The following is a 27524-nucleotide window of genomic DNA, read 5'->3' as shown; positions in this document are numbered from 1 at the left end:
AGAAAACATCAAAAGCACGCCCTCTGGGGCACTTGACCCAGACCCTCCCTTGGCAGCATAGAGATCCTAACCAGGCTTTCCCTTACATGCACTGAAATTACTAATTTTTTTTTCTGGTACTCATACAACTGGTCTTAGTTGTCAAGAGAGAAGAGATTCTAGTCATATCCTAGACCCTCATATCCTTGAAGGTCAGGTGACCTTCGCATGGTCCCCAGGGATCTATTTGGTAGCCACATTATCTGAAGCCCATGCTGGCCAGGGCTTATGCATTCAGGTTCATAATATCTATGCACACAATAAACTTAGGTTTCCCTGTGTTCTGTCAGGAGACCCTCCCCCTGCCCAACACTTCCAGAAGCCACAGGCCGTTTTGGAGCTGACTTTTATTGTACTTGTTGTTTTGCCACCAAACAGAGGCATGACAGGCCTGCTGTGTGATATATACATATACACATATGTACACAATGACACACACCACAACCCACACTCACAGCATGTGACAACACACACTGAGTTTGTGAGGACAGTAAAGATAGATTTTGCCACTTCCATAGGAGGATAATTCAACCAAAATAAAAAGAAACAGGCCAGTGCTGGGACACATGGGTTCACAGCTCAAAACACTGGAAAAAGAGTAACAGCAGTCACGGTTTACACTGTGCACAGCTGCCCCTCAATAAAAGGTGCACTGAAGGCCAGAGGATGCTCACGGGCCACCGGTTCTCTGTACCACAGCACCTATACCCTCCAGGACAGCTCGAGTGACTGAGTCACTATCTGGAGACTACCAGCTGCAACACTGGCAGCTCCTCTGCACAAGGTCACCTGCAACAGAAGTCATGGGTCAGCAGGACAATGGGTAGGACTGATATTAAATCATGACAAGTGAGAAGAAACTGGATTTATGATTTAGGAACAAATCCAGCAACTAATTTGGGAAAAAGTTTCCTAACCATAGTAAACACTTTTTCCCCCCTTAAGACAGGATTTCTTTGTGTGTAGTCCTGGCTGTCCTGGAACTAGTTCTATAGACCAGGCTCAGAGAGCTGCCTGCCTCTGGCTCCTAAGTGCTGGGATTAAAGGCATTTGCCACCACTACTCAGCCTGTTTTTTCCCCCACTGGGTGCTGGCTGTGTTAACCGAAACATTAGAAGGGTAGGAAATAAACATTGCACAGGATTTTCTAAAGTAATTTTAAAATACAGTGAAAAGAAACACAAGGAAAGACATCATTGGGCACAAACAGAAATCTACACTCCAGCAGCCTTGGTAGATGCCCCCCCCCCCCCCCGCCAGAATCTCTCCCAACTACTTTCTGTAAGCCAGAGTGGTCAGTTTCTGGTCCTGAAGGGGTATCCACTGGATGAACTTCCATGCACAGATTCCAGCAGTCTCTTGGCAACACACCACAGTACCGTCTACACTGCCAACTAGTATAGGAGTTAGGGGAGTATGAGTGTGTGTGTGTGTGTATGTGTGTATGTAAATATTTATTTTTGGACAGGAATAGTCAGGATGATCCTGAGACTCACCAGTTCTTAGCTTAGGGCAAATGAAATCAAGGAGGCCTTAGATCAACATAGTAAAGAGTCTGCACAGGAACAGGTCAGGGATTTACTTGCCTGTGGCAATCTCAATTATCACCTTGAAACTGTTCTACATGTGGAGGGTTTCAAGTTCAACATGATTTAGCTTTATGAATTCCAAAAGACACTAGGTTCAAAACATCTGTGCCCTCACCCTAACAGTACCACAAGGCCCAGTTCAGAACCTGGCTCACTAGGATGTGAGGGCCACAGAGCTACATGCAGGAGGGAAGTGCTACCAGATTGCAACTTATCATCTACAACTCTGGACCTGGTTCCTGGTCATTGTGGAAGAAGGGCACTAAGACTAGTATACTGGGACCAGCACCCCAGATTGCCCAGGGCCTTTTCTTCTTCCTTAGTTCCAAACATGGGCCAAGCAATGGATTTCTCACTTTTCTGTTAGGTTGTTTTGAGTCGGGGTCTTACTGTTTAAGCCCAGATTGGTCTACAACTCAACATCCTCCTACCTCAGCCTCCCTAGTGCTCTAGGCATGTCCCACTACAGCCTGCAAATCCATGGAAGGACCTTGAAACCAGTTTCTGGCTCATGTAGTTCTGCTGTAGGGTCGATTGGGAACCCTGGCATCAGTCTCCCAGGACCTGGATGGGTTTCCTCAATCACTGCCATGTTTGTCCTCACAATGCTGCCTCTTCTTATAAATTCTTGACAACCTGATCTGGTCCCTGATGAGCTGGGGCCAGGAGGTGGACAGGTTCAGAAACACAGGATGGTTTGTCAGGGCCACTGAGCCACCACATGAGCCTTCTCCTTCTTCATCTGTACTGGAAATGCAGATGAGCAGCAGCAGCCAACGGGAAGGTTCCGGAGGAACCTGGCTCACTGAAGTCTGGTGCAACTATCCAGCTAACTGTAAAAGGGTAGGGTGGCTCCAAATTCCTGGTAACCACATTTTTCAACTCCACCCACCATGGTACCCTAGAACCAAGACTGGAATACTGACTGGAGAGTTTCACAAAGGAATTCTGTGGCCTGGAGCTGGCCTACCAGGTTGAGTGACTGCTACCATTGTTTCCCTAGAAGCCAACCTTTCTGAGCCAGGAGCACCAGGGTCCAGCCACCTGCTTCAGGAACCCAATACTCCAGCTCTGCCAGAGGCATTGGTGATGACAGGTGGAGGCGAAGGCAAGCGGGGTGGATGGAGCACTGGTGAGCACAGGAAGGAGGCTCTGGGTCTTGGGCACACAAACTCTTTATAAGCAGCTAAATACCACCCACAACTGGACTCAGAGACTGACTATGACTAATTGGCAGGTGCTGCCATATGTGGTTCTTAAAAGTCCAAAAAAGATAAAAAGGTTGGCTTGAAGGAATGTGGAAGATGACCCAGGAATGAGGGAAGGAGGCTGTGGCCCCGTCAATCCAGCTTTTGACCTGGAAAGGTGCAGAACAGAGACAAATGATTTCCCACACACCACAGCAAGAGACATGCCTCCAATAATAGGATTTCAGTCCAAAAGGCCAGGAGACCCAAGATAGTGACATTGCACAGAGTGTGCTCCCACTTTGAGAAGGGGCATACCTGCACTCTCCATAGCAGATCTAACAGGAAAACTGTCGAGAGGCCGAGTGAGATGATGCAGGGACCCTATGAAAGCTTCCCAACACGAACATCGTGCAAACGACTGATGCTGCTGGTGCCTGGAAGACGGGCCCAGCTCCCTCTGCAGGTGAAACCAGAGCCCTGTCTGCAGCCTTGAGGATGAGATCAGAGCCATGGACTAGACCATATCACAGGACACAGAGGCCAACAAGGAGATGTAGCTCCAGGTGCTTACCTGACTCCTGTAAGCACAAGGAGACAGCTGAACCTTCACTGGACCCACTTGGCTGAAAACCCAAAAAAGCACTACCATCCAGTTAGTTCAGCCCAGCTGCAGCACGTCCACAACACAGACATTGAACATAACCCATACATGCTATTAAAAAAAGGATAAAACAGAAGAAGACCGTAGCTACACTGCTTTAAATACTGCATGCTACGCACTTCATGTATCAAGGATTGACAGATGGGTGGACTTAGAGGAGGTGGGAGTGGCCCTGACCAGCCACAGTAGGTCAGGTTGACGGCTGCCTTCCCATCTCAGTGACTACAGTTCATGATTCTAAGGTTGCAGTGGCCAGATGCTGAGTCATCCTCTAATCACAGCCTCTCCTGAATTTAGTTGAACCCGTCGGTGTGATAGCTGGGGTGGGAGTCAGCTGTCAGCTGAGTGGTCTCTGTGGCGGATGCTGGCTGTATGACGATCGGTGTGTCTGTAGCCTCTGAAAAGCAAGCAGACAACCTCATCGCACAAGGGCAGCAGCGGTATTGTGTGTCCATCGACAGTCCTCGCATCACATCATTCGGCCACCTGGACAGACACTCGGGGGAGAGGCTACTTCTTGACCTCCACCCAACACACTTTCCTCAGTGGTCTCAGGTAACACCAGCCCCCGGCCCTCCCCACCTGCCTGCCTCCCGCCCCACCTTTGGTCCCTCAGATCTACTGCTACCAGTTCATGGGCAGGAACAGCTCCCTGCACCTGCTTTACCTCAAGTGTCCACGTTCACACCTCAACAGTCCCAGATGCCACCACAAACACTCTCGGCACAGTGTCAGTGCCCTCCTGTTTGACAAGACAGTTGACACCGTTCAGGGCCAGTGCTGGCTCCGCCCCACACACTCACAAGGCCCTGGGCTGGGCACTCACCCCTTTCATCAGACTGCAGCTGTGCCTCCAAGTCTTCGGGGGATACGTAGAATTCTGTCTCTTCACCCTCAGGTGCCTTGGGCTTGCATTTCCCACAGCAGCAGTTAAAGCAACAGCACAAACAGCAGCAGCAGTAGCAGCAGGTAAGGAGGCCACAGACGACGAACAGTGCCTGGGAGAGAGAATACTGACTGGCACTATGCAGCCTCAAGGGCTATACCACAAGACCTTCCCTGGAGAAGACAGGTCAGGAGCTGCAGTGTATATAACTAATGCTAAGTGTGTCTTTCAGGAAGAGGCTGTAGACCAGAGAGAACTTGCAGGGTGAAAACAGGAGAAACAGAAGTAATAAAAGTAATTTGTAAAGATGGGATTGAGCACAAACCATGAGGTTCTACTGCGTCTGACTACCTCTCTGGAACCAGAAAAGTGTAACTTTCCCTTTTCTTTTCTATTTCCTTTTTAGTCTAATGTCAGCCAGAGCCTAAGTATGCTTCCTCCTTTGAAGTCTAAAGTAACTTTGGGCTTCTTTACTCTTTCTCTGAAGCCTCAGTGCAGCTGACCCACCATAGCAAACTCAAATGGCATGGTTCTTTCCTTTAGTTTCCACTTTATAAATATCTAATAGACTTCTCTAAAACTATAAAGATTGAAGACTAACCATTAAAACCCAACATCACAAAATCAGGTTACCTATACCTAAGAACTATAGGATAGTTTACTCTAGCTCTGTATATAAGTTGGTACCATGCATCAGAGAAAAATCATGTTGATGCAAATGGCTCCATGTATGCTGTGTGCTGTGCGTGCCATGAAAGGCTAGTGTAACAGCTGCATAGAAGAACACATAGAAGGCAGCCCCAGGTCAGAACCCTGTCAGAGGTTTAGAGGAGCAGGTCTTTCAACATCTGTAGTCCTACCATCAACTAGAGTTTTCAGCGCCTTCGTTACGGCAGCTCACCTTGGCCCACCAGCTGGAGAGCACGAAGTAGGTGTTGACATTCTCCTCCCCAAACTGCTCAGCCACATAGAGTCCCAGCGAGCCATACTTGTCATAAATGTTTCTTTTCGTGGCGTCTGTCAGGATGGCGTGGGCGTTGTTAATCTCCTTAAACTTGTCTGCAGCTTCTGGGTTATCAGGGTTCTTGTCAGGATGGTATTTCAGGGCCAGCTTCCTGTAACCAAAACCATTTCCTGGCTCTACCTTGGTCTCACACTTCTCACTCGTCCACCAGAGTCCAGGGGAAGAGATACTTACCCACTAGCATCTCATTTGTCAACTTTCCAGAGATCTGGCTCATTAGAGCCAAAAGAAGTCTCTAACTGCTTTAGGAAATCACCTGCAGGGGTGAGTCCTGAGTACTAAGTTAGGGCAGGCAGAGCTTATAGCACTCACTCCTGACAAACCCTAGTATCTAGCATGCTAACTGCTAGACTTATTATTGAAAAACAAAGTGATGGCAGAGAAAAGTATAATATTGAGAATTTAGAACACAAGTAGAGGACCCCAGGAGTATCTGAAATAGAAATGCCCCACTCCTACTGGATTATACCTAAGAGATACATTCAAGTCCAGCCAAACAGCAATGACCAGATAAAAAGACCCCATTACTGTCTTAAAATATAGCATTTAGTATTTTAGAGGCTTTGTCTATGCCGAGGGTTCAAATTCTGACCCTGTGGTCTGGGGAGTTGGCAATATCTTTTAAGTGTGTTTACTTTTTGCTGCTAGAGTTAACAGTTAACTGTGTTAACAGTTTTTTTGTTGTTTGAGAAAGGGTCTTTCTCCACAATCCTGGCTGTTCTAAAATTCACTACTTAACCCAGGCTGGTTTCACTCACAGATATCCTTCTGCCTCCGCATCCTAAATGCTAGGATTAAAGGCATTCACTACCATGCATGGCCAGTGTAACAGTTTTAAGTCTGAGGATTAAATTATGAACATAAGGATAAAATGCAACTGTTAAACAGTCTGCCAAGAAAAATGTATGCTATGGTTCTTGTTAAATTATACAAGAAGCCACATGAGGATTTGTGCTCTTCTAGGCTAACACAGCTGCTTACCGATAGGACTTTTTAATGTCGTCTGAGGTTGCATTCTTGTCCAGTCCAAGAACATGGTACAACGATTCTCCAGAAGTAGAGAGCGAGCGCTGCCTCTGGTCAGCCATGTTAGGTTAGTCTGCAAGAGAAGATAAAGAAAAATACGGAGAAACCGACAAAACCTGGGCCTGTGAAACGTAATAAGGGCACTGCTGTCATGCCTAACAAGTTAAAATGGACCCCCAAAAACTCATACGGTAGAAGAGAAGTAACTCCTAAAAGTTATCCCTTGAGCTCCTCAAGTGTGCTGTGGTATGTGTCCCTTTCCCACCCCACAAGTAAATATGTGGGGGATGTTTATATATGACATATGAAATGTTACAATTATTTAAACAGGGTTCAGAAAACTGAAGGTGTGTTTAAGTTTAAATAACAAAAAAGCAAAAAACTATGCCGGATGTGGTGGTATGTCTATAATCCCAGCTCTGTGAGAGGCAAAAGGATCTCAAATCAGAGACCAACCCTACACTCACTCATGTCTCAAAAAAAAAAAAAAAAAAAAAAAAAAAAAATCCCATCTTAGAAAACACACACACACACACACACACACCCTTAATAGAAATGGAAGGAAATAGTAAAATATGAACAAGATAAATCAATCGTGATGAAAACATCTCATGAGCTTTCCATAAGACCTTCAGCAGCAGCCAAGGAGATCCTGAAACCCACAATGCATGTTCAGAAACGACTTGGGCATTTTTATTCTCACTAAGCACCTATTCAACTGGAGTGACACATGATGCTGGGAACCCAATTTGGACTCTCTCTGCAAAGGCAGTGCAAACAACTACTGAGCCTTTTCCTCAGCCCCAACCACATCCATCCTTTAATATAACCCTTATTATAAACTTCAAAGTATCTTTTCTGAGGCACCAAACTGAGACCACCTGTAATTCCCAAAATCAAGCGAACAGCTATAACCTGGTGCAGACCCTGCAGGGCCTGTGCTTGTTCTTTCATCTGTGAGCCCATGTGAACTCTGCTTAGCTGATTCCGTCTACCATGTTCTCTTGGTTTTTCTTCCAGCCCCTGACTCCTACAGTCTTTCCTTTTCTTCCTCAGGGTTGCCTCATCTCTGAGGAAGGGGCCCAATGGAGACCTCCAATCCAAACTCTCACCAAATACTGTGGGTCTCTGAACTCGCTCTATCTGATGATGATTGGACAAGGCACCAATCTGTGAGTATAGCAGAATATCATTATGAATCATTTCATCTGCACACCCCCAAAGACAAGCCAACATTTGTGAATTCATTCACTAAGTTTTTGAAACAGGGTTTCTCTGTGCAGTCCTTGAAGCCCTGGGCTGCCAGGTTGGCCTCAAACTCAAGAGATTCACCGCCTATCTCTGTCTCCTAAGTGCTGAGATCAAAGATATGTGCCACCACCACCTAGCTTAAATAAATAAATAAAATTTAAAGGAAGCTGGCTCTGTGATTAAAGAATGTTTACTACTCTTCCAGAGGACCCAGGTACGTGTACACACACACACACACACACACAGCACATACTTACACAGAGATGTGTACATAAATAAATCAAAACCAAGATAGTCATCAGGCTTGGTGGCAAATGTTTTTGCTCATTGATTGAGCAATCTATAGCTGGCTTCAGCATAATTTTATTTCTAAATTATTATTATTATTAATTATTATTATTGGTTTGTTTTGTTTTTCAAGACAGGGTTTCTTGTGTCTACCTGGCTGTCCTGAAACTTGCTCTGTAGACTAAATTGGCCTCGAACTCAGAGATATGCTTGCCTCCAGAGTGCTGGTATTAAAGGCATGTGCCACCATTGGCCAGCTTATAATTTTATATATAGAAAAATTAAAATTAGACACAAAAATCTACATTAATTAAAAAATCAGTGGCACTTCTATACATTAGTAACAAACTTGGGAAGATAGTTTAAAAAAAATCTAGTACATGGGTGGGAGAAATGGCTCAGCGGTTAGGAGCACTGACTGTTTTTCCAGAGGTCCTGAGTTCAAATACCAACAACCACATGGTGTCTTACAACCACTGGTAATAAGATCTGATGCTATCTTCTGGTGTATCTGAAGACAGCTACAGTGTATTTATAACAAATAAATAAATAAATACAATCTAGTACAATGCCTTGGGTTCAATCCCCAGCACCAAGGGTGTTGGGTGGGGGTGGGGGGTGGGAGAACTGGAAAAAAAGAAAAAGAAAAAAAAAAAAAAAAAAAAACCCAACCCAGGAACAAACTGAACCTAGAAATGTAAATGATCTCTATGATGAAACTGATAAAACATTATCACAGATAAAAAAAACTAAAGAGAATGCATACACAAACATGGAAAACGTCTTAAGTTCATTGACTGGAAAGACTGCTACCTCAAAAGCAGTCATCAAGAGAAACAGAAAAAAAAGCAATTCCAAATTCACAGAGAGTCACAGAAGCCCTGAGTGGCCAACCACAAGACAAACTACAAGTCAGGTGATGGTGAAGCACAAAGCCCAGGAGGATCCCTGTCTGAGGTCGGCTTGGTCTATAAGGAGAAACATTGTCTCAAAAACAGAACAAACAAAAAATCCAAACCAAACCAAAAACCACAAAGCTATAGTAACCAAAATAGCAACATACTGGCTTATATAAAAATCAGCACAGAGAACTAGGAACAAATAGGGAGCAAATAAATCTATGCATCACACTGATTTTGACAAAAGGAAAGTTTATTTTGGTTTGGTTTCAGGGAACACACTATTATGACCAGGAAGGCATGGCAGTGGAGCATGAAGTGGCCAGTCACACTCACTGCAGTGAGGAAGCAGAAGATAAACGCTGATGCCCAGCTTTCTCCCTTTCAGTCTGAGACCCCAGCCTATGGGACAGTGCTGACTACATCTAAGTGAGCCTTTCCTTCTATAAATCAAACCTTTCAGAAAACACCCTCAAAGATCTATCCAGAAGTATGTTTCCATTGTGATTCTAAATCCAGAAAACTGCCAATGAACTTGAGTTGTGAAAAACATTCCAGAGGAATAGCAGTCTGCAAAAAACTGCTAGGAAAACTGGATGACAATATACAGAATAATCCCTATTTCAAAATCCGTAAATCCACATTTTTTCACCACATACAAAAATCAACTCAAAATAAATCAGACCTAAATGTAAGGCCTATAATTAAGCCTGGAGAGATGGCTCAGGGAACGAAGTGCTGGCTGTATAGCACAAGGACCTGCACTGAGATCTTTGGCAACCATGTAAAACTTATCTCAGTAACATACAACCCAGCCCTGGAAGGTGAAGAGATGGATCCTAGCACCTCACCCATCAGCCAGTCTAGCCAAACGGCAACTCCAATAAGAGACTAATTCTCTGGGGCTGAAGATGGCTCAGTGGGTAAGAGCACTGACTGCTCTTCCAGAGGTTCTGAGTTCAAATCCCAGAAACTACCTGTAACAGGATCAGATGCCCTCTTCTGGTGTGTCTGAAGACAGCTAAAGGGTACTCATATACATCATATATATATGTATATATATATATGTACATATATATATATATATATATATATATATATATATATAGAGAGAGAGAGAGAGAGAGAGAGAGAGAGACAGACAGACAGACACACAAACACACACACACACAAATTCTCAAAAAACGAGGTGGAGAAACAACTGAAGAATACATCCCAACATCAACCATCAACCTTTGGCCTCTATGTTTCTGAGTGTGTGCATATACAGCTACTGTGAGAAAACACACCAGGAACTGGTGGTGCACACCTTCAATCCCAGCACTGGAGAGGTGGAGGATCTCGAGTTCGAGGTCACCTACAGAGAAAACCTGTCTCAGAATAGAAAAAAAGAAACAGAAAACACAGGTGGAAACCCTAAACAGTAATATGCATAGACAATGGTTTTTTGATCAAAGACCAAAAGAAAAAAAAAAAGCCAAGTGTGCTAGCACATGCCTCTGATCCCACCACTCATGAGGCAGAGAGAAGCAGAATCAATGAAACAGACACTGTTCCAGAGCAGCCAGGACTACACACAGTGAGATCCTATCTCAAAAGCAAACAAACAAAACCCAAACGGATCATTACCAAACCAAGCTGTACACAATAAAGGAAACAACAGAGAGCCTATTTACAGAATGTAGAAAATATCTGCAAATTATTCCAACAAAGAATATAGCTAGTGTGATGGATACCTTCAATCCTCACACTTGAGGCACAGGGAGGAAGATTTTTCTGAGTTCCAGGCCAGCTCATTCTATGTTGTGAGTTCTAGGTCAACCAGAACTATGTAGGGAGACAGTCTCAAGAGAAAAAAAAAAAAAAACAAAAAAAACAAACAAACAAAAAAAACCCCCCAAAAAATCAACCCCCACATCTAGAAGAGGGAAAAAAACAAAAACAGAAAAGGAACTCAAGTAACCAAACACCAAAAATTAACTTTTAAATTAAGCAGACGATCTGAATAATTTTTACTTACATATTTTGAAATGGGGTCTTACTACATAACCTGAATTGAATGGCCGGAAACTTACTTTGTACACCCATCTTCTCCCATTTCCCCAAGTACTGTGGTTAAAAGTACTCACCACTACATCTAGTTTGAATAGATTTAAGACCTTTTACCTGTATATGTGCATTTGTGCACACTTCTAAGTTCAGGAGTAGTAATTATACACATTTATCAGCTTGTTTTTTATGTAATAGCCTATAACGATACATAGATTCTTAGACTGGACTTGAATTTATATAACTAAACATCCCTCACTTTCCAGATTGTGGAGCTTCAGTTATTAGCAGCTCCTAGGCCTTGGCACATCACTGTTCTTTGAGTAGGTCCCAAATTCTGAGGGGAAAAACATAAACCTAGAATTCTATTACTGAGTGCCAGGCAAAGGCAGGAGGTGGGGAAAAGTACTGCTTTTGTCTCATATAAAACCATCGTTTGAGGAAGTACTTCAAGAAAATGAGAGAAGAAATCAAGACCAGACACAACAGACTATGAGTAAAGCATCTGAACCTGCTACAGAAAGCAGGAGGCTGACAAGAGCCATGCAAACTCCCCTGCAGGAGCATGAAAACACACTACACAGGGTCAAACCTTTAGTAGCACAAACAAATAATTACACAAATGGGAGTGATGTGAGGATACTCACAATGAACGAAAACTGTCAACAACAAAAACTACAATGTAAAAAAATAGTAACCACATGGAAATGCTTTACATACAAGTTGGACAAATGAAACCCATCAGACTTCCCTTCACAGTAGGAAGCAGGCCACAGAGCAACCAAAGAAACACTCCCTCCAGATTCTGAAGACAATAATCAGTGTGAAGGACAAACAGAAAAAAAAAAAAAAAAAGATTTATAAAACTGGCCTTTGAAACCAATGCAAAAGGAGGAATATTGGACTGGGTTGAGGCAAAGACTTTTCCTCAAAACAAAACATAAATAAGTAAAATAAATGAGGACAAAGCCTTGGTACCTAGTGAGACAACCAGAAAACCCAACATTAACATAACTGGAATCCAAGAGAAAATAAAGCCAAAAAGACTTGGTTGAAAATAATGGCCCAGTAGGGAAACAGGCAGGTGGAGCTCTGTGAATCCCAGGCAGCCTGGCCTACATGGTGACACAAGCCAGCCAGGGATACACAGACGAGAAGCTGCAGCTTTATGTGTATGGATGAACTGAGGCAGCAGTTCATGCTACAAATGCAGACAAGCAGAGTCTTGAGTGCCTATGCTCAGCTCACGTTCTCCTTTTTAATCTCTCACAGGCAAGCCAGAAGCTAAATAATCTCTCACAGGTGTGCCTCAAGGTTCCTCAATTTCGAAATTTAAATTCCAAGACATGTAATAAGCAGACTTACCACCTGTATCATTTCAATATGATACAGCAATGTTGATCACAGACACGTTGCTATGCAACAGCTATATAATCATCATCATCATCATTGCAGGGCTTTGTGTCCCAAACCTTCTTTATAATCCCAGCACCAAAGAGGCAGAAGCAGACATACCTTTGAGTTGCAGGCTAGCCAGGGATACACAGTGATACCCCACATAAGGAAGGGGAAAGCACAACCATTAAAAAAAAAGTTTTTAAAGATTTGTTTATTTAATGTATGTGAGCACTCTGTTGCTATCTTCAGACACCAGAAGGGGGCATCGGATGCCATACAGATGGTTGTGAGCCACCATGGGGTTTCTGGGAATTGAACTCAGGACCTCTGAAAGAGAAGTCAGTGTTCTTAACCACTGAGCCATCTCTCCAGCCCCCAAAATAAAATTCTTAAACTTCCTTAAATTTATCGATGCCCTTCCCCCTATTTTTTCTTCAAGAAACCCTTCTAAAACAGCAGTTCACAATATTAAAGGGTCACAGCAACAGAAAGGTTGAGAAAATGTTCTAGAAGGAGAAAGACCTAAAGTAAGGATTAATTTTCAGTAATATGGAGGCTACTAAATTATAGACACGTCTTCTGATCATTCTACTTATAGTAAATGTTTCTTTAAAAAATGGGTGGTGGTGGTACACTCCTTTAACCACAGCACTCAGGAGGCAAAGGCAGGTGGCGCTCTCTGTGAGTTAACGGTCAACCTGGTCTACAGAGTGAGTTCCAGGATAGCCAGAGCCTAACCTAAGGTCAGAACTGTTACTGTCCCGTGGCAGGAGACAGAGGACAACCCTATTTCCGAGTGACAGTTGAAGAGCTGGAAGTGCACACAGATGCTCCATCTTTCTCTAGAGCCGTCTCCTCACTTCACAGGTGAGGTCTTCCCTGAGAGGCTCTGGTTTGCTCTACTCTTCCTCTTCATCCTTTACCCAAAATACTCTAAAAATACAAGTCTCCAAAATCTTGTAAAAAAAACAAAAACCACCACAAATTCTCATATTTTGATAAGCATCACTAGAAAAATCTTTAAAATTGCACATATTTGTTATTTGAGTATGCATTTGTGACAATCAAAAGACATCTTGGGAGAGTCAGTTTTCTCTTTAGTTTTGGGGGACCAAACTCTGGTCAACAGACTTGGTGGCACATCCTTTGCCTGCTGAAGCAAACTGCTGGATTCTGAACACTCTTGTTTTTAGTTTTTTCAAGACAGGGTTTCTGTGTACACCCCTGGCTGCCCCGGAACTCATTCTGAAGACCAGGCTGACCTCAAACTCTGTCTCCTGAGTGTGTGTGTCACCACCTCTCAGCAATATTTTAATAACAAAAGAATTCTATCATGGATAACAAAGAGGGTGTGCAGAGAGAATCCTTGTGTTCTATGTAGAAGTACTTTCTGTCGACAAAAAGCTGATGGCCAATGAGTTGAGGCAGGATTTGAAGGTAGGACATTTGTCAGAGAGAGGGATTCTGGGAAAGAGTCAAGGGTGGGAAAATTTTACCTTGACTCAAGAGGAGACATGAATTAAACTGAACGAGAGGTAAGTAAATGTGTGTCAAACATAAGACTACATCAAATGGGTTATATAAAGTTACAAGCTAGTCAGGGAATGAGACAAATTTTAATTAAAAAGCTCATGGGTACATTTGATGTACCATTGACAAAAGTCCCAGTGAGAGGCGCACTCCCTGGGAATAGAGCAGGTTACTAGTTCTGACTCTAAGAGACAGAGTCAGCCAGCTGCTGGTAGATACAGGGAACTGAAGCAAATGCAGTTCATAGGTGCAGCTTCTTGACCAGCTGAACTAAAGGACCCAGGAAGCCTTGTGCTCGCAAGGCTGTGGAGAGAGACACTAGCAGCCTTGGCTGCATAGACCAGCTCACAGCTGCTCAGACTCAGCTCCCAGAAAAGATCCCAGAGTAGGAAAAAAACAGAGAGCAGGCCGGGGCTTAGGCCCCTTGGAAAGCTAACCCAAGGAAGGGTAGAGCCAGGAGCCAGCACTCTGCTGGAAAAAGTTGAGGAGGCAGAGCCAACTATAGACTCTGACCAACTACTGGAGGAACCTGCTCTCTTGCCTTGTGGGCCCAACAACTTCCCAGAGCAGGGAAAGGGTTGGGCATTTGGTGAGGTGTACCTCCCAGTTAAACCTCACAAACTTGAGATTTGGCTGCAGCCAGCTACAGACCCATGGGTGAAAACACCTCTTCCCTGTGAGTGAAAGGGCAGGGGTGGGGCTGGTTACAGCATGGGAAGCAGAAGCCAGACACAGATTGAGAGAACACAAGAAGAAATCCAAGAACAGACATACTTCGGATCAGGTTAAAAAAAATGCTTAAACTTGTGCTTTAATGCTAAAAAGGGTAAGAAACTGAGTATAAAAATTCATGGACAGGGGCTGGAGAGATGGCTCAGTGGTTAAGAGCACTGACTGCTCTTCCAGAGGTCCTGAGTTCAAATCCTAGCAACCACGTGGTGGCTCACAACCATCTGTAATGGGATCTGATGCTCTGCTCTGGTGTGTCTGAAGACAGCAACCGTGTACTCACATATAATAAATAAATCTCTTTTAAAAATGTGTCTGTGATATGCAAGCCAATGAGAGCTTCTGGGAGCATAGTAAAGAATAATTTTAAAAATTCATGGACAGATATAATCTGAAATTGACAAATCCTGGGTATATTGTTATTTTAAATGGCTTAAAGATAGAAACAAAGAGAGACAAATGACCTGAGATAAAAACATTACAAATTATAATTATTTCCATGCTGGTAATCCTTATTTTGGTAATTATAGTGGCTTTCTGTACCTTCTCAAAGAAAAGGGATTGAGAGATACAAGAAAAATGGGGAACAAACTAAGATAAGAGACAGAATAAGGCCAGAGTCTACCGCACCATCATATAATGAATACCAGGAAAGTCACTCAAAGGTTGTTAGAAAACCAGCCTTAGCTTATCCAATTAGTGTATACGTGCCAATAGACAGTGGACATCCTCAAGAAGAATGTGAGTGGCAACCCATAGATGTCCTGGGTTTAAAAAAAAAAAAAATTAAAAGAAAGTGCCACCAATTATCGAATACATTCATTGCTTCTGAAACAGGTAATAAATTCTTGGGTGACGCAAAATAGAATTATTCCCAAAGACTGTAAAGATACGACAAGAACAATGTTAGAAACTGGTCCACAATTACAATGGTGTTCATGGTATAGAGAAAGGCTAAGGAGACAGAACAGAGAAATAGGGTCAGAGGTATCAATATTTCTCAAAACTAGCTACTTTGGTGAAGGAACATATGTTGAGGTACACATCAAAGTCCTACACAGGGAAGCAGCCTTGGCATTATGTACATGGAAGCTTTAAGTGCTTGAGACAAGGATGAAGAAACAGGAAAAGAACTTAAATTGTTAACTCAGATTATGCAAGGTCCAAAAAAGCATCCCCTGACTTTTTACAAGAATTGACTTCAGCTATAGATAGAAGGGTATTATATCCACAAGCAAGAAAAGCACTGAATCTTTAGTTTTTTTAAAAATTTATTTTATGTATATGAGTACACTGTCACTGTCTTCAGACACACCAGAAGTGGGTGTAGGATTCCATTATAGACGGTTGTGAGCCACCATGTGGTTGCTGCATTTGAACTCAGGACCTCTGGAAAAGCAGTCAGTGCTTTTAACCACTGAGCCATCTCTCCATCCCCGAATCTTTAGTTTTCAAAAATACTAATGCTATACTGAAGGCAAAAGGGTGATCAGGCCCTTAAAGGCAAGACCAGGCATCAAGAGATTAATGGATTAGAAAGTTGATATTGGAACGCATTCATATATTATGACTTCATTAGACAGTATCAAAAAAAGTTTTGAGAAAAATCCAAAACACCAGATGTTTTAATTATGGTAAGAAGGGTTGTTTCAATGGGATTGTGGGCAAGGTATTCTTAAAAACATTGTTTTTTTTTTTTTTTTTTTCTCCTAGAGATTATTCAAAGGAAAGACCTGAGCCTTCTGGTATATGTAGAAAGTGTGGCAAAGGCCAACACTGGATTAATGAATGTAGATCAGTAAGAGACAGACATTAGTTTGGTTATACAGTCCAAATAATTATATATATATATATATATATAAAAGACAGGGGCTGGGGAGATGGCTCAGTGCTCTTCCAGAGGCCCTGAGTTCAAATCCCAACAACCACACGGTGGCTCACAATCGTCTGTAATGGGATCCAATGCCCTCTTCTGGTGTCTGAAGACAGCCACAGTATACATAAATAAATAAATAAATAAATAAATAAATATTAAAAGAAAAAGAGATGCCTTATCTGCTCCAACAGAAATCAAAAAATCATCATTAGCTGATTCTGCACACCACACATTCCATACATATGTTAATGCAGAAATGTATTTTACCTGTTACAGTCTGTATGTTTACAGATACCAATGAAGTTAAATCGGCCTTGACAAGATTAACCGTAAAGAATGCTGACACATCTTTATTCCAGGACCCTGGCTCATCCCACCTCAGACTACCTCAGTATCCGTTTCATCAGAACTTGCTTCCAGTACAGCTCTAAAGCTGCTTAGTCCAGGTGCTCAGCCTTACAAACTGTTCCAATAAATACTTCATCCCTGCATTTCCCATCACACAGAAACTGGACAACAAATGTCACAGCTAGTTTTCTTAAGACTGTCTACTATCTGAACTTTTTTTGGGTCCCCAAAAGAAAACAACAGAAGGAAGTAATTTTAGGTGAACAAAGTCCCTATTCCCAAGAGGTGGGACAGGTGGTTTTTGGTCATTCTTTGGACAGTGGATGTTTGTAGTCATTTAAAGAGGATTGGTTAAGTTGTTAATGGTCTTGGTCAGGGAGAAAACCAAGGAAGGTTAGAGTCAGGAATTTTTCTTTTCTTTTTTTTTTTTCCTGTCCTATCTAGTGTTAGGGAGAAAGGGATGAAAGGGAAAATAGAGGTATAGGGATGGTAAGATAAGAGTAGATTATTGAATCTACTTTTATACCAAAGAATCTACTATTAAGCCAAATATTTTACATTTAGTATGGAATTTGTATATTGATACAATTTTAAGGTTTTATTCTGTTTCTCTATCTCTATCTATATATATGTTTAAAATAAAGTCTTGTTTAAGGTATTGTACCTATTTCTTAAAAATGCAATGTTGGGGCTGGAGAGATGGCTCAGTGGTTAAGAGCACTGACTGCTCTTCCAGGTCTCGAGTTCAAGTCCCAGCAACCACATGGTGGCTCACAACCATCTGTAATGGGATCCAATGCCTTCTCCTGGTGTGTCTGAAGACAGCTACAGTGTGTGTATATATATATATATATATATATATACACACACACACACACACACACACACATATGCATGTATACATATACATATATATAATAAATCTTAAGAAAAAACACAAAAAACAAAACAAAACAACTCTCATAGCTTTACTTCTAGCTTCCCCCAGCTTACTTCAAGCTATTCTTGGATCAGTGTTAGACACGTGTAGCTCTGAAAGCTGCTGCCCAGCCATGTTTAAAAGAATAGTAAATGCCCAGAGAAAAGATACAGATCACAAAGTTAATGCATTATATTGTAGACAGTCTGAAGAGACAGAAGTCTAGAATCCCCTGCCTTCAAAATGGTTTTTGCGTGTACATGGACAAAGCAGGTTCTTATACTATTCTGTGAGCAGGCACAGGAGCTTGTAACTTGAAAGATGCTAGCTAAACTGGCTCAACACCTAATTGCTCTGGCTGAGGATCCAGCTTGGTTACTTGGTACAGAAGAGTAACTGTGATAAAAGGCTTTCAATGACCTAGGAAAGGATTATCATAGAAGGGATAGAGAACAGAGCCAAGGTTGAAAATGTCATTCTTTTGTTGTTGTGACAAAAAAGCCTAACAAGAGACATTTATGGAAGGAGATTCTGGCCCACAGTTGAAGAGTACAGTCCATTTTTTGGGAAGTCATTGTAGCAGGACCAAGAACAGCTAGCCACTTTGCATTCATAGTCAGAAAGCAGAGAACAAAACAGGCTGGTATTTGGTGCTCAGCTTGCTTTCTTTTTTTTTAATGAAGTCTGGGACCCTAGCCCATTGAATGGTGCTGACTCACTCTTAGGGCATGTCTTCCTACCTTAATCAACTCAATGTAAAAACTACTCCTTTACATATATGCCCAAAGACCTGTCTCCTAAATGACTCTTGAGCCCATCTAGCTGATAATCAATATTAACTATCACACAGAGGAAGAGAGCACATGTGTTAATGGACTGTAACAAGATGCAAACACTATGGCGAGAATGTAGCGGTGAGGAGATGGGCGGGTTACTGTTTTCTGCCTTATGCACATTTAGCCCACAGAAGAAAAGCTCTGCTGAAAATGAATTACTAAAAAGGAAATACAATGTTGTTCCTAATTTTCTAGGGAATCTTCAACTAAAATCCATGCTGTAGTATATGAAAATCAGCTGCCAATTAGAGTGTCAGGTGGGCAGTAACTTAGAATACAGTAAAACTAGCACCTTTCAAGTAACAGTAAGTCTTTCTGCTTGGTCACAAAATAACCAAGAACCTATCTGACAACATGGAGACAAGAACCATTCCCTAAGGGAATGGGATCTGGGCTACACAAATGAAAAGGTGAACTGAGTACAAGCATGGTTTAATCCATGTTCTCTACTCTTGACTGTGCACATGACTAGATTCTCCAAGTTCCTGCCTCCAGGACTTCTGAAAAATGTGGACTACAACCTTGAATTGTGAGCTAAATAAATCTCTTCTCTCTTAGGATATTTTACCACAGCAACAGGAAACAAAACTAAGACATACAACACTCAAGTCTTTAACTACAAATAACATATACACTTATAAAAATACTTAAAACTGTTACTATGGTAGTATATACTGTAATTTCAGCACCTGAAGGGATGCTAAGGCTGAATACAATCCCAAGATCAAGACCAACCTAGGCTACTTAGCAAAACTCTATCTCAAAATACAAGACAACTGTCTTAGTTAAGGTTTGACGGCTGTGAACAGACACCATGAACAAGGCAACTCTTATAAAGACATTTAATTGGGGCTGGCTTACAGGTTCAAAAACAAAACAAAAAACAAACCTCATTCAGGGTTATTTAATAAAAAACAAATTAAACAAAAACATACCAATGGACAGAACAAGAATTTCTAAAACTTAATTCAGATATGCCTACTGGAGGTGGAGACAGGAGAAAGAGTTCAAAGTCTTCCTCAGACTACATAGCAAGTTTAAAATCAGATTGGGAAACACAAGACCCTGTCTCAAAAAATATAGAGAGAAAAAGCACAAAAAAGGAAGAAAAGTTATTGGTGGGTATTGCATCTATGCAGAGCCATGAGCACACCCTGGCTGTCTCTCTGCTAGCTGGGAACTCTATTCACATTTCCTGTAGCTGGGTAAAAGCAGGGCTCTAAGTCCAGCAAGGGCTGGCCTATTAATCCCTGCCATGGATTCTGCTCACACTCCCATCAATTGCCCCCTGGTAGTTAAAGTAAAAACTCCCAACTACCCGGTAAAATCATGACCCAATAATTAATAATTTATCCATCAGACTTATATGTTAAATTCTCAACCCATACTACATCCACACAAAAACCTCAAAACCAGTTGGTAAAGATATAAACTGCCCACCTAGATAAATTGACCTATAGAGATCCATCATTTAAGAAATATATAGGTCAGAAATAGAATGGACTACTTGGACAATTAATGCTGGTTAGCTAGAACTAAAAAACTAGTGGTGATGAAGAAGGGACCAGCATCACTGGTGAAATTTCAAGAGTTACAGAAAAGATTTTGAACTTTGAACTTTTAACATTGCTGAGACAGCTACAGACTATTGGACTTTTGAAGTTGGACTAAATGAATTCTGCAGTATCCTATCACTTATGGCTACCACAGACTCCTGTCTTGCTCCTTCTCTAGCACCAAACATGCCTGGATATTGTCATGCTTCCTGCTATGATGATCATAAACTGAACCTCTGAACCTGTAAGCTGTCCCAAATTAAATGCTGCCCCTAATAAGAAAAAGGAGGAGGAGGAGGAGAAGAAACTACCTAGGGCCAATTAAGACCACCTGGATCTGGATCATCCTTCTCCCATCTCCATCTTGATTCTCCTCCCTTCCCCTTCTATCCTGCCTTACAAAACTTTGTCCCCACCCCGCTCTCTACTGTCCAATCACGTATCTCCTTTACCTAACTAGTGCCAGCCCTCACCTGCATATAGACATCAACCTACAGGTGGGTAAGTGCTTTATTTTTATTTTATGTGCACTGGTGTTTGGCCTGTATGTATGTCGGTGTGAAGAGATCATATATTGGAGTTAAACACAGTTGTGAACTGCCATGTGGGTGTTGGAAATTGAACCCAGGTCCTCTGGAAGAACATTCAGTGCTCTTAACTGCTGAGCCACCACCTCTCTAACCCCATATAACTGATTTAAAATTGCTTTTAAAAGTTGGGGAGGGGGTTGGAAAGATGGCTTAGCAGTCAAGCGCACTTGTGGCTCTTCCAGAAGGCAGTGATTTGATTCCCAGGACCCACATGTTGACTCACAGCTGTATGGAACTTCAGTTCCAGCCAATCCAACATCTCTTTGCTGGCCTCCATTGGCACCAGGCACACAAAACAGTGCACAGATAAAAACATCCAAAACCACAAAATAAACTAAAATTACTAAAATGGTTTGCACAAAACATTTGGCTTTTCAAACTCTTAGTTCTGATAATATAATGAACCAAAAGTGATACATTTCTGACACTTACTAGGGATTTCACCCAAATGCAACTTTCAGGACCTGTCTTTTGGTTCTACAGAAGCTTTCTGATGTTAGAAAGAAGGGCAAAGTTGTAACAGGAGCTAAAGGGCTTTAAGAAAATCTGTTCCCTTATGAGGTGCACCTGAGCCAAGTCTCAGGGAGCTGCTGAGCTGAACAAAAGGCAAAAGAGTTACTACATCAGGCATTGTAGACAAAATAGAATCCAGCAAATCTAAAGGTTTACTCCTACATTTGCCCAAATACCAAAATGAAACAAAATTTGATAATGTTAAAAAAAACAACATTTACATTCTAACAGGATTTGTTAAAGAAAAATTACAATAAAATGCACTCTGGTTTAACAGAAACTCAATAGGCTTGCTAATGCTTCCTGTATTGAGAGAAAATAAAGCAGGCAACAGCACCTCCTTCCCTCACAGAACTCAGGCCACTCCTCCTGTTCCACCCTCCAGCTCACCTTCACTTGGGGCCTGCAGTCTTAGACCGCTAGAACTTTGACTCATAACTTACCCCTTAAGGTTAACTCGTATCAATAATACCATGAGGTATCTGATTGTGTTTTTCACTGGAACAAATTCCACTTGATGAAAATGAACCCGCCATTAAAGCTGATTTCTCAAGGATGGCCACACCTCTTTCCCAAGATAGTCTGAATGGGACACACCTGAAACCATCACCCAGCAAATCCTCATTCCGATCCTGACTCACCAGGATTATAACCTTATAGCCAATAGGCAAGCATTCCTTAGAACACATAAAAGACCTCTGCATATCTTGTAAAGCACCAAGACAATGTGTGTGCAAGTTTAATATTTAGCAATTAAACGGACAATAAAATTACCAACAACTCATAAATGAGTAAGCTTCACTAGACCCAAGGAATACTGATTGAGCATTCATAGTATCTCACAAAATGTAAAAATACTAGTTGGGTTCAAAATATCTAGAAATAGAGATAGTTATCTGCCACAAACTAAATGTAACTTGTGAAAACATGCAGTGATTATGGAATGCAATAAAAGATCACAGATTAGTGAGAGGAAACTCATCGTGGAGGAATTTTCAGTGATTTCTCTCAAACCTAATCTTACTCTTTTTGTTTTGTTTTGTTGAGACAAAGTTTCCCTACACAACAGATGTGTATTCCCTGGCTGTCCTGGAACCTGCTCTGTAGACCAGACTGGCCTCAAACTCAGAAAGATCCAGTACCTCTGCTGGGATTAAAGACAGCCACGAGATACTTTGTTTCTGTAATTTTGATATAAAATATCAATGTTTGTGAAACTCAAATTTTGAGGCAATCTTGTTAAAAACTAAAATCTATACTGAGGGCTAGAGAATAGCTCAGTGAGTAAGAATATTTACTCTGCAAGCATGAAGTCATAATCTGAATCCCCAGGACTCAACCCACTTTAAAAAGTCTGGCATAGTTTGTGTACCTCTAACTTCGGTACTGGGAGCAAACTTACTAGCCAGACAGCATGAGGGAACTTCTGGGTCAGAGAAGCTCAAAGTAATAAGCAAGATTCACAGAAGCTGACACCCATATTCTGTTGTGGCCTTTGTATACACACAGGAGGGTACATTTATTTATACGTGTTAGTCCGTGACAATAATGGACTAAACCTCAGAAACTGTAAGCCAGCCCCAATTAAATGTTGTTCTTTGTAAGAGTTGCTATAGTCACAGTGTCACAGCAGTAAAACTCTAATACACCTATTAAATACTGTATACTGGGAATAAAGGACACAAACTTTTCATTAACAAATGAACTCAAGTTAATGCAAAGTGTCAGGAGGAGCAAAATCCACACTAAAGGTTGTTGGGTAATTCAATCCTTAAATCTTCCTGTTTAGTTGCTAGTTATCAGATTAGCTGTTAATCCTTGTCAGGGTTGTCATCAGAGGCAGCCCTGGCACAGCAGCTGTAAGATTAAAAATGCCTTAGGGTTTTTTTTTAAAAAAAAAAAAAAAAAACAAAATAAGGCCATCACCATTTTGAGCATCTTTGTCATGTCTATTTAGGAAGCTATCAGTAAAATACCTTCTATTTCTCATTTTTTTCGCTTCCATATCAGGCAAGTATGATGGGGAAATTTCCCCTCATCGTACAGAGAGAGACCCAGAGACAGAAGGAGCTGTGGTGGTGTGAGCTCTAACCCTGTTCCCTTTCAGAGTCTAGCCGATTCTGCTGATGTACAGATGAGGGAAGTACAGCAAAACTGTAGATTTGCCTGACAAAGGCTTTAAACCATCACTCGGATAATAAGCTTCACCTTAGGAGTGCAACGTTTTACCTTTTCTTTGTAGTGTAGAGTGCATTAAATCCAGGTTTTGGCACATGCTAGACAACCACTCTTATCTAATATCAGTCCTGATTATTACATTTTTAAATTTTAAATTTAATATACCATACCTGAAAACTTCCAGAGGAACACTAGAGGTCCTCATAATGCAGAGCTGATGCTTCTGCTTCATTGCATACGAACAGCTCCTAACCAGTTCCCTAAGATTCCATGAGTTTATTTCTTTACTAGAAAAGAATACCTGCTTCGTTTGCTGATAGTTTGCTCACAGCATTACACACTTCAAAGCCCACCCCTCATGCTTACCTCATCCTCTGCTTTCAGAAGCAAACTTCTAACTTATCATAAGCCTCAGCTTCACTGCATCTTAAGTTATTTATCCAACAAGCACCTGTGAGCACTATACACCTGGGTCTTAAAGATACAACTCTTGGCAGATTATGGGATACTGTAAGCTATAGGTGGCTAACAAAGGAAATCAGGCTCAGAAGCCTTGGGTTCAATTGAAGCTCTAAATCTGATTCATTAAGTTAGATCTTCAGCAAAGGAGGTTGTCAGGGTGGGTCTACAACTATGCCCAGAAGCATCATCCTCTCCAAAGTGTTCTTGGGTAAAAGTGGGTAGATTTGTGCAGCATGTTCCCAACACTGAACCACACATTAACAGAATTGTTCTCAATAATACTGAGAAATCAGGCTGGTGAGATGGCCCAGCAGTTAAGAACACTAGCTGCTCTTCTAGAGGTTCTGAGTTCAATTCCTGACAACCATCAGTGGCTCACAGTCATCTATAAAGGGATCAGATGCCCTCTTCTGGCATGTAGGTGTACATGCAGACAGCACACACCTACATTTAAAAATGCATAAATAAATTTTTAAAAAATTCAGAGAACTCAAGATATTCTCTGGGAAGGGGGCAAAAACCTTAGAAAAAACTATAGAGTCATTCAATCCCAAAGAAGTCTCTACTGGGTTGTCATAGCACTAGATAATAAGCTTCCAGCTAAGGGCACCAGCAACTGCCTACTCTTAAGTTGGGTGTAGTGGTAACAGCCTATGATTCCTTCCAGACTTTGCCAAGACCGAATGAAGTAGGAGGAACACAAGCTGCAAGTTAGCTTGAACTACAGCAAGATCCTGTTCACAAAAACAAAACCTCTCCACAATAACTAAAGAATCAGAAGACTTCATATCACCGTCACCTCAATCCCTGAGACAAGTAACCAATGACAAAATTTCTAAAAGCCTTTTTTTTTTTGAACCAGTAGCGTATCTTTAAAAAAAAAAAAAAGTAACACTGATAAATCACAAGTCAAAAGTTACAAAGAGCTAGCTGATGGTAGTGCACACCTCTAAGCCCATCTCTTGGCAGGCAGAGGCAGGTGGATCTCTGAGTTCAAGGCCAGCAAAGATGGAGTTCCAGGGCAAATCAAAGGGAAATCTTGCCTTCAAAAACCAACCCTCACCCCGCCCCCAGGTCTAAGCCTTCCTAATACCCTCTTAACTGAACGCCTATCCCCCCTTCAAAATGGGCAGGGGGAAGCTGGTGGCTCTGTCCTTGAGGATACAGAAGTCTGGTGATTCTTAAGTGTTAAGTACTCACTGACTGACTTCCCGGTGAAAGGGCTTATAGCCCAGCAGTTACTAAACTCATTTCCATTCATTCAATAAGTATTTACTAAGCACAGACTATCTGACTATCCTAAAAAACCAAAACCTTAACTACAAAAAGCGTTAAATACGTTAACACATTAAACAAGAAAGGAGGGGAAATGCCAAGCTGAGAGCTGAACTAGTTACATTAGTTCTACATTGACAGCAGGCTAGTTACATTACATAGTGGGATAGCAGAGCAGAAGCAAAGGAGATCTCGCAGAACAGGAAAAAGTGTAGTCATGAAAGAAAAAAAAAAAAAAAAGGATTGAGCACTTAAACTGTTTAAGAGACTAGCAAGGAGGTTGTTGGGGCAAAGAGACTGTGAGGCCCAGAGCTTAAAGAATCCAAGGACAGGCACCCGGTTCTCAACCCTGGCTGCATTTAGAGGCTACACTGGCTCCACAGTTACAGTCCACACAGACAGGGCCAGCCTAAGTATGAAAACACTGATACAGGTAACAGAATCATAACATACATTAGGTTAAAAAGTGCAGGAAGTCCTGGCTTTTAATGTCACTCAACAGATCACGCTTTCCTTTAAGAAAGCAAATAAATGAACAAAATTATCCTACGACTGATTAGAGCTTTGTCTTTAGGCAACCATGACAATATCTTTGTGATATTAAGTAGCTTTTTGATGTTCAAACAGACAAACCACTAGCAATTCAGACACTGCCTATAAAAAATGATCAGCTGAGCGTCCAGCAAACGGCGACCCAATTTCCCCAAAATCCAATCTGAAAACAAATTAAAGCTACCTTTTGCATAATTTTTCCGAAGATGCACTTAATGAATTCGGAGAAATCATCTCCTAGATACAAGAAAAAACAAGTTTTTTAATCCAGCCATATAACACAAGTTGAAGCCTGAACGGATGAGTCCCTAATTCTCTCCCCAAAGAGCTCGACACAAAAGCGCCTCTTAAAATGTCGTTGCAAGGCACATAAAGTAGGGTTTTTTACACGTCAGATGCTTTTGAAATTTACAACTATAAGGCAATTTTCTGCTTCCCAGAATATGAACAAGCTTCGGAGCCTTCACTGCCCGCCTCCCTACACCAGTTTCTGCGTTCCGGGAGTCGCGGAGGCGGCCGCGCCTGCGAACCCGAGTTGGCCCGGAAAGCCTCGTCCCCGCGCCGCCCCGCGGTGCGCAAGGTCGAGCAGGGCCTAGCGGTGCCCAGGGCCCCGCTCGCCGCCGCTGCTGAGGGTCGCCGCCATTTCCGGCTGCGGGCAGCTTTCACCTCCGTCTGCGGCGTCCTCGCCCCACTTCCCCTCCCCTTCGCCGGGCTCCTGCGGCCTGAAACCCGCGGCCCCACCTAATTTGAGGCCGCTCGAGAAGTGAGCTCACCAGTCGGCACGCCCGCCCGTCCACCGGTTCCGCGGCTCCGCTTTCCGTACCGGGGCAGTGCTGGGCAGCCGGCAGGCCTACTGCTCGGCCTGAGGATCCCGGGCGGCGACACCGTAGCAGCGGCAGAGGACGGCGGAAGCAACACTGGCGGCAGCAAGAACGCGCACGCTCACGCACTGGCACGCGCGCCCCCGGAAAAAGACGTGTGCTCTGGCAGGTCGGAGCTGGCTGCGCAAGCGCCTAGAACCTAACACCGAGGCCCCGCCCACAGCTGGGGCCTATTTGGCAGGGCCGTACGGAAGCTCCGGAGCTACCGGAGAAAGCTCCGGCAGAACTCCGTCCGGGAAAGCAGTGCCCCAATTGACGATCAATGGGAAGGGTTAAAGTGGTAGGCAGAGCCTGCAGCTAAGCCGGAAGCGGCAGGGCCTAAGTGTGCGGGTCTGCTACCGCCTCTGGAAAGCGGGCAAGTAGCACTCCGCGAGTAAAACTGCTCATCTTGCAGTTAAGTTTGTTCAGTGCTTCATTTTGAGCTTCAAAAAAATGTATTACTACTTACCAAAAAAACTAGAGAGGTAGGCCGCAGGGAGAAGAGACCTTCATCTTTATATCAAGGTATTGCTTTGGGACTGACATTTTTATTCATCCCTGGAGACCACCCAGGAAAGACTCCTTTCCTGCCTGCCTCCACACTCACTGAAAAACCGACCACCATTATTTAGCAGTCCTCTGGGAATCACCTGCAATGATATGCGGGGACGGTTAAAGACTCTTCTTCCCACCCTGTCTCATACAATCCTTGTTTATTGGGTTCACTTACTAAAAAGAAACCTGGTCAGCCTTGCCTACTACACTTAAACACTACTATTTCAAGTGTTGTGCTTTTATTCCAGAGCTACCAAAATAGTCTTTCGTGGCCAGTATGTGTATGTGTGTGTATTTCAAACACACATATATACATATAACACATTATATATAAATTATATTTTACATGCCATATATATATATATATATAAATTCTGTAAATATATAAATACAACCTATTCAGTCTATGATATATATTTTTTTTCCCATACCATTTGGTATGGAA

The 27524-nt window shown here is 42.4% G+C and overlaps 1 protein-coding gene across 4 annotated transcripts; it reads right to left on the bottom strand.

The window, feature by feature from the left end:
• Window positions 1-368: 368 nt before the first annotated feature.
• Window positions 369-26592, bottom strand: DNAJC5 (DnaJ heat shock protein family (Hsp40) member C5). 4 transcript variants are annotated; one of them, XR_013975253.1, is made up of 6 exons: window positions 26438-26592; window positions 6371-6488; window positions 5267-5480; window positions 4306-4477; window positions 4147-4221; window positions 369-3876 (listed from the first exon to the last, which is right to left on the bottom strand). XR_013975253.1 is itself a non-coding variant. In XM_080925632.1 (6 exons), the coding sequence occupies exons 3-6, from the start codon at window positions 6475-6477 to the stop codon at window positions 3773-3775; spliced, it is 597 nt and encodes a 198-aa protein (XP_080781758.1). In that variant the 5' UTR covers window positions 6478-6488; window positions 25849-25901; window positions 26438-26592; the 3' UTR covers window positions 369-3772. The 4 variants fall into 4 exon arrangements, 2 of the variants coding, with proteins under 2 accessions (XP_080781758.1, XP_080781757.1); XR_013975254.1 differs by lacking the exon at window positions 4147-4221 and having other exon boundaries at window positions 369-2985; window positions 3134-3876; XM_080925632.1 differs by lacking the exon at window positions 4147-4221 and adding an exon at window positions 25849-25901.
• Window positions 26593-27524: the final 932 nt, after the last annotated feature.

The sequence above is a fragment of the Micromys minutus genome, assembly GCF_963924665.1.
Source record: "Micromys minutus genome assembly, chromosome: 11".
NCBI classification, from domain to species: domain Eukaryota; kingdom Metazoa; phylum Chordata; class Mammalia; order Rodentia; family Muridae; genus Micromys; species Micromys minutus.
This window is presented reverse-complemented; position numbering and strand designations above follow the sequence as displayed.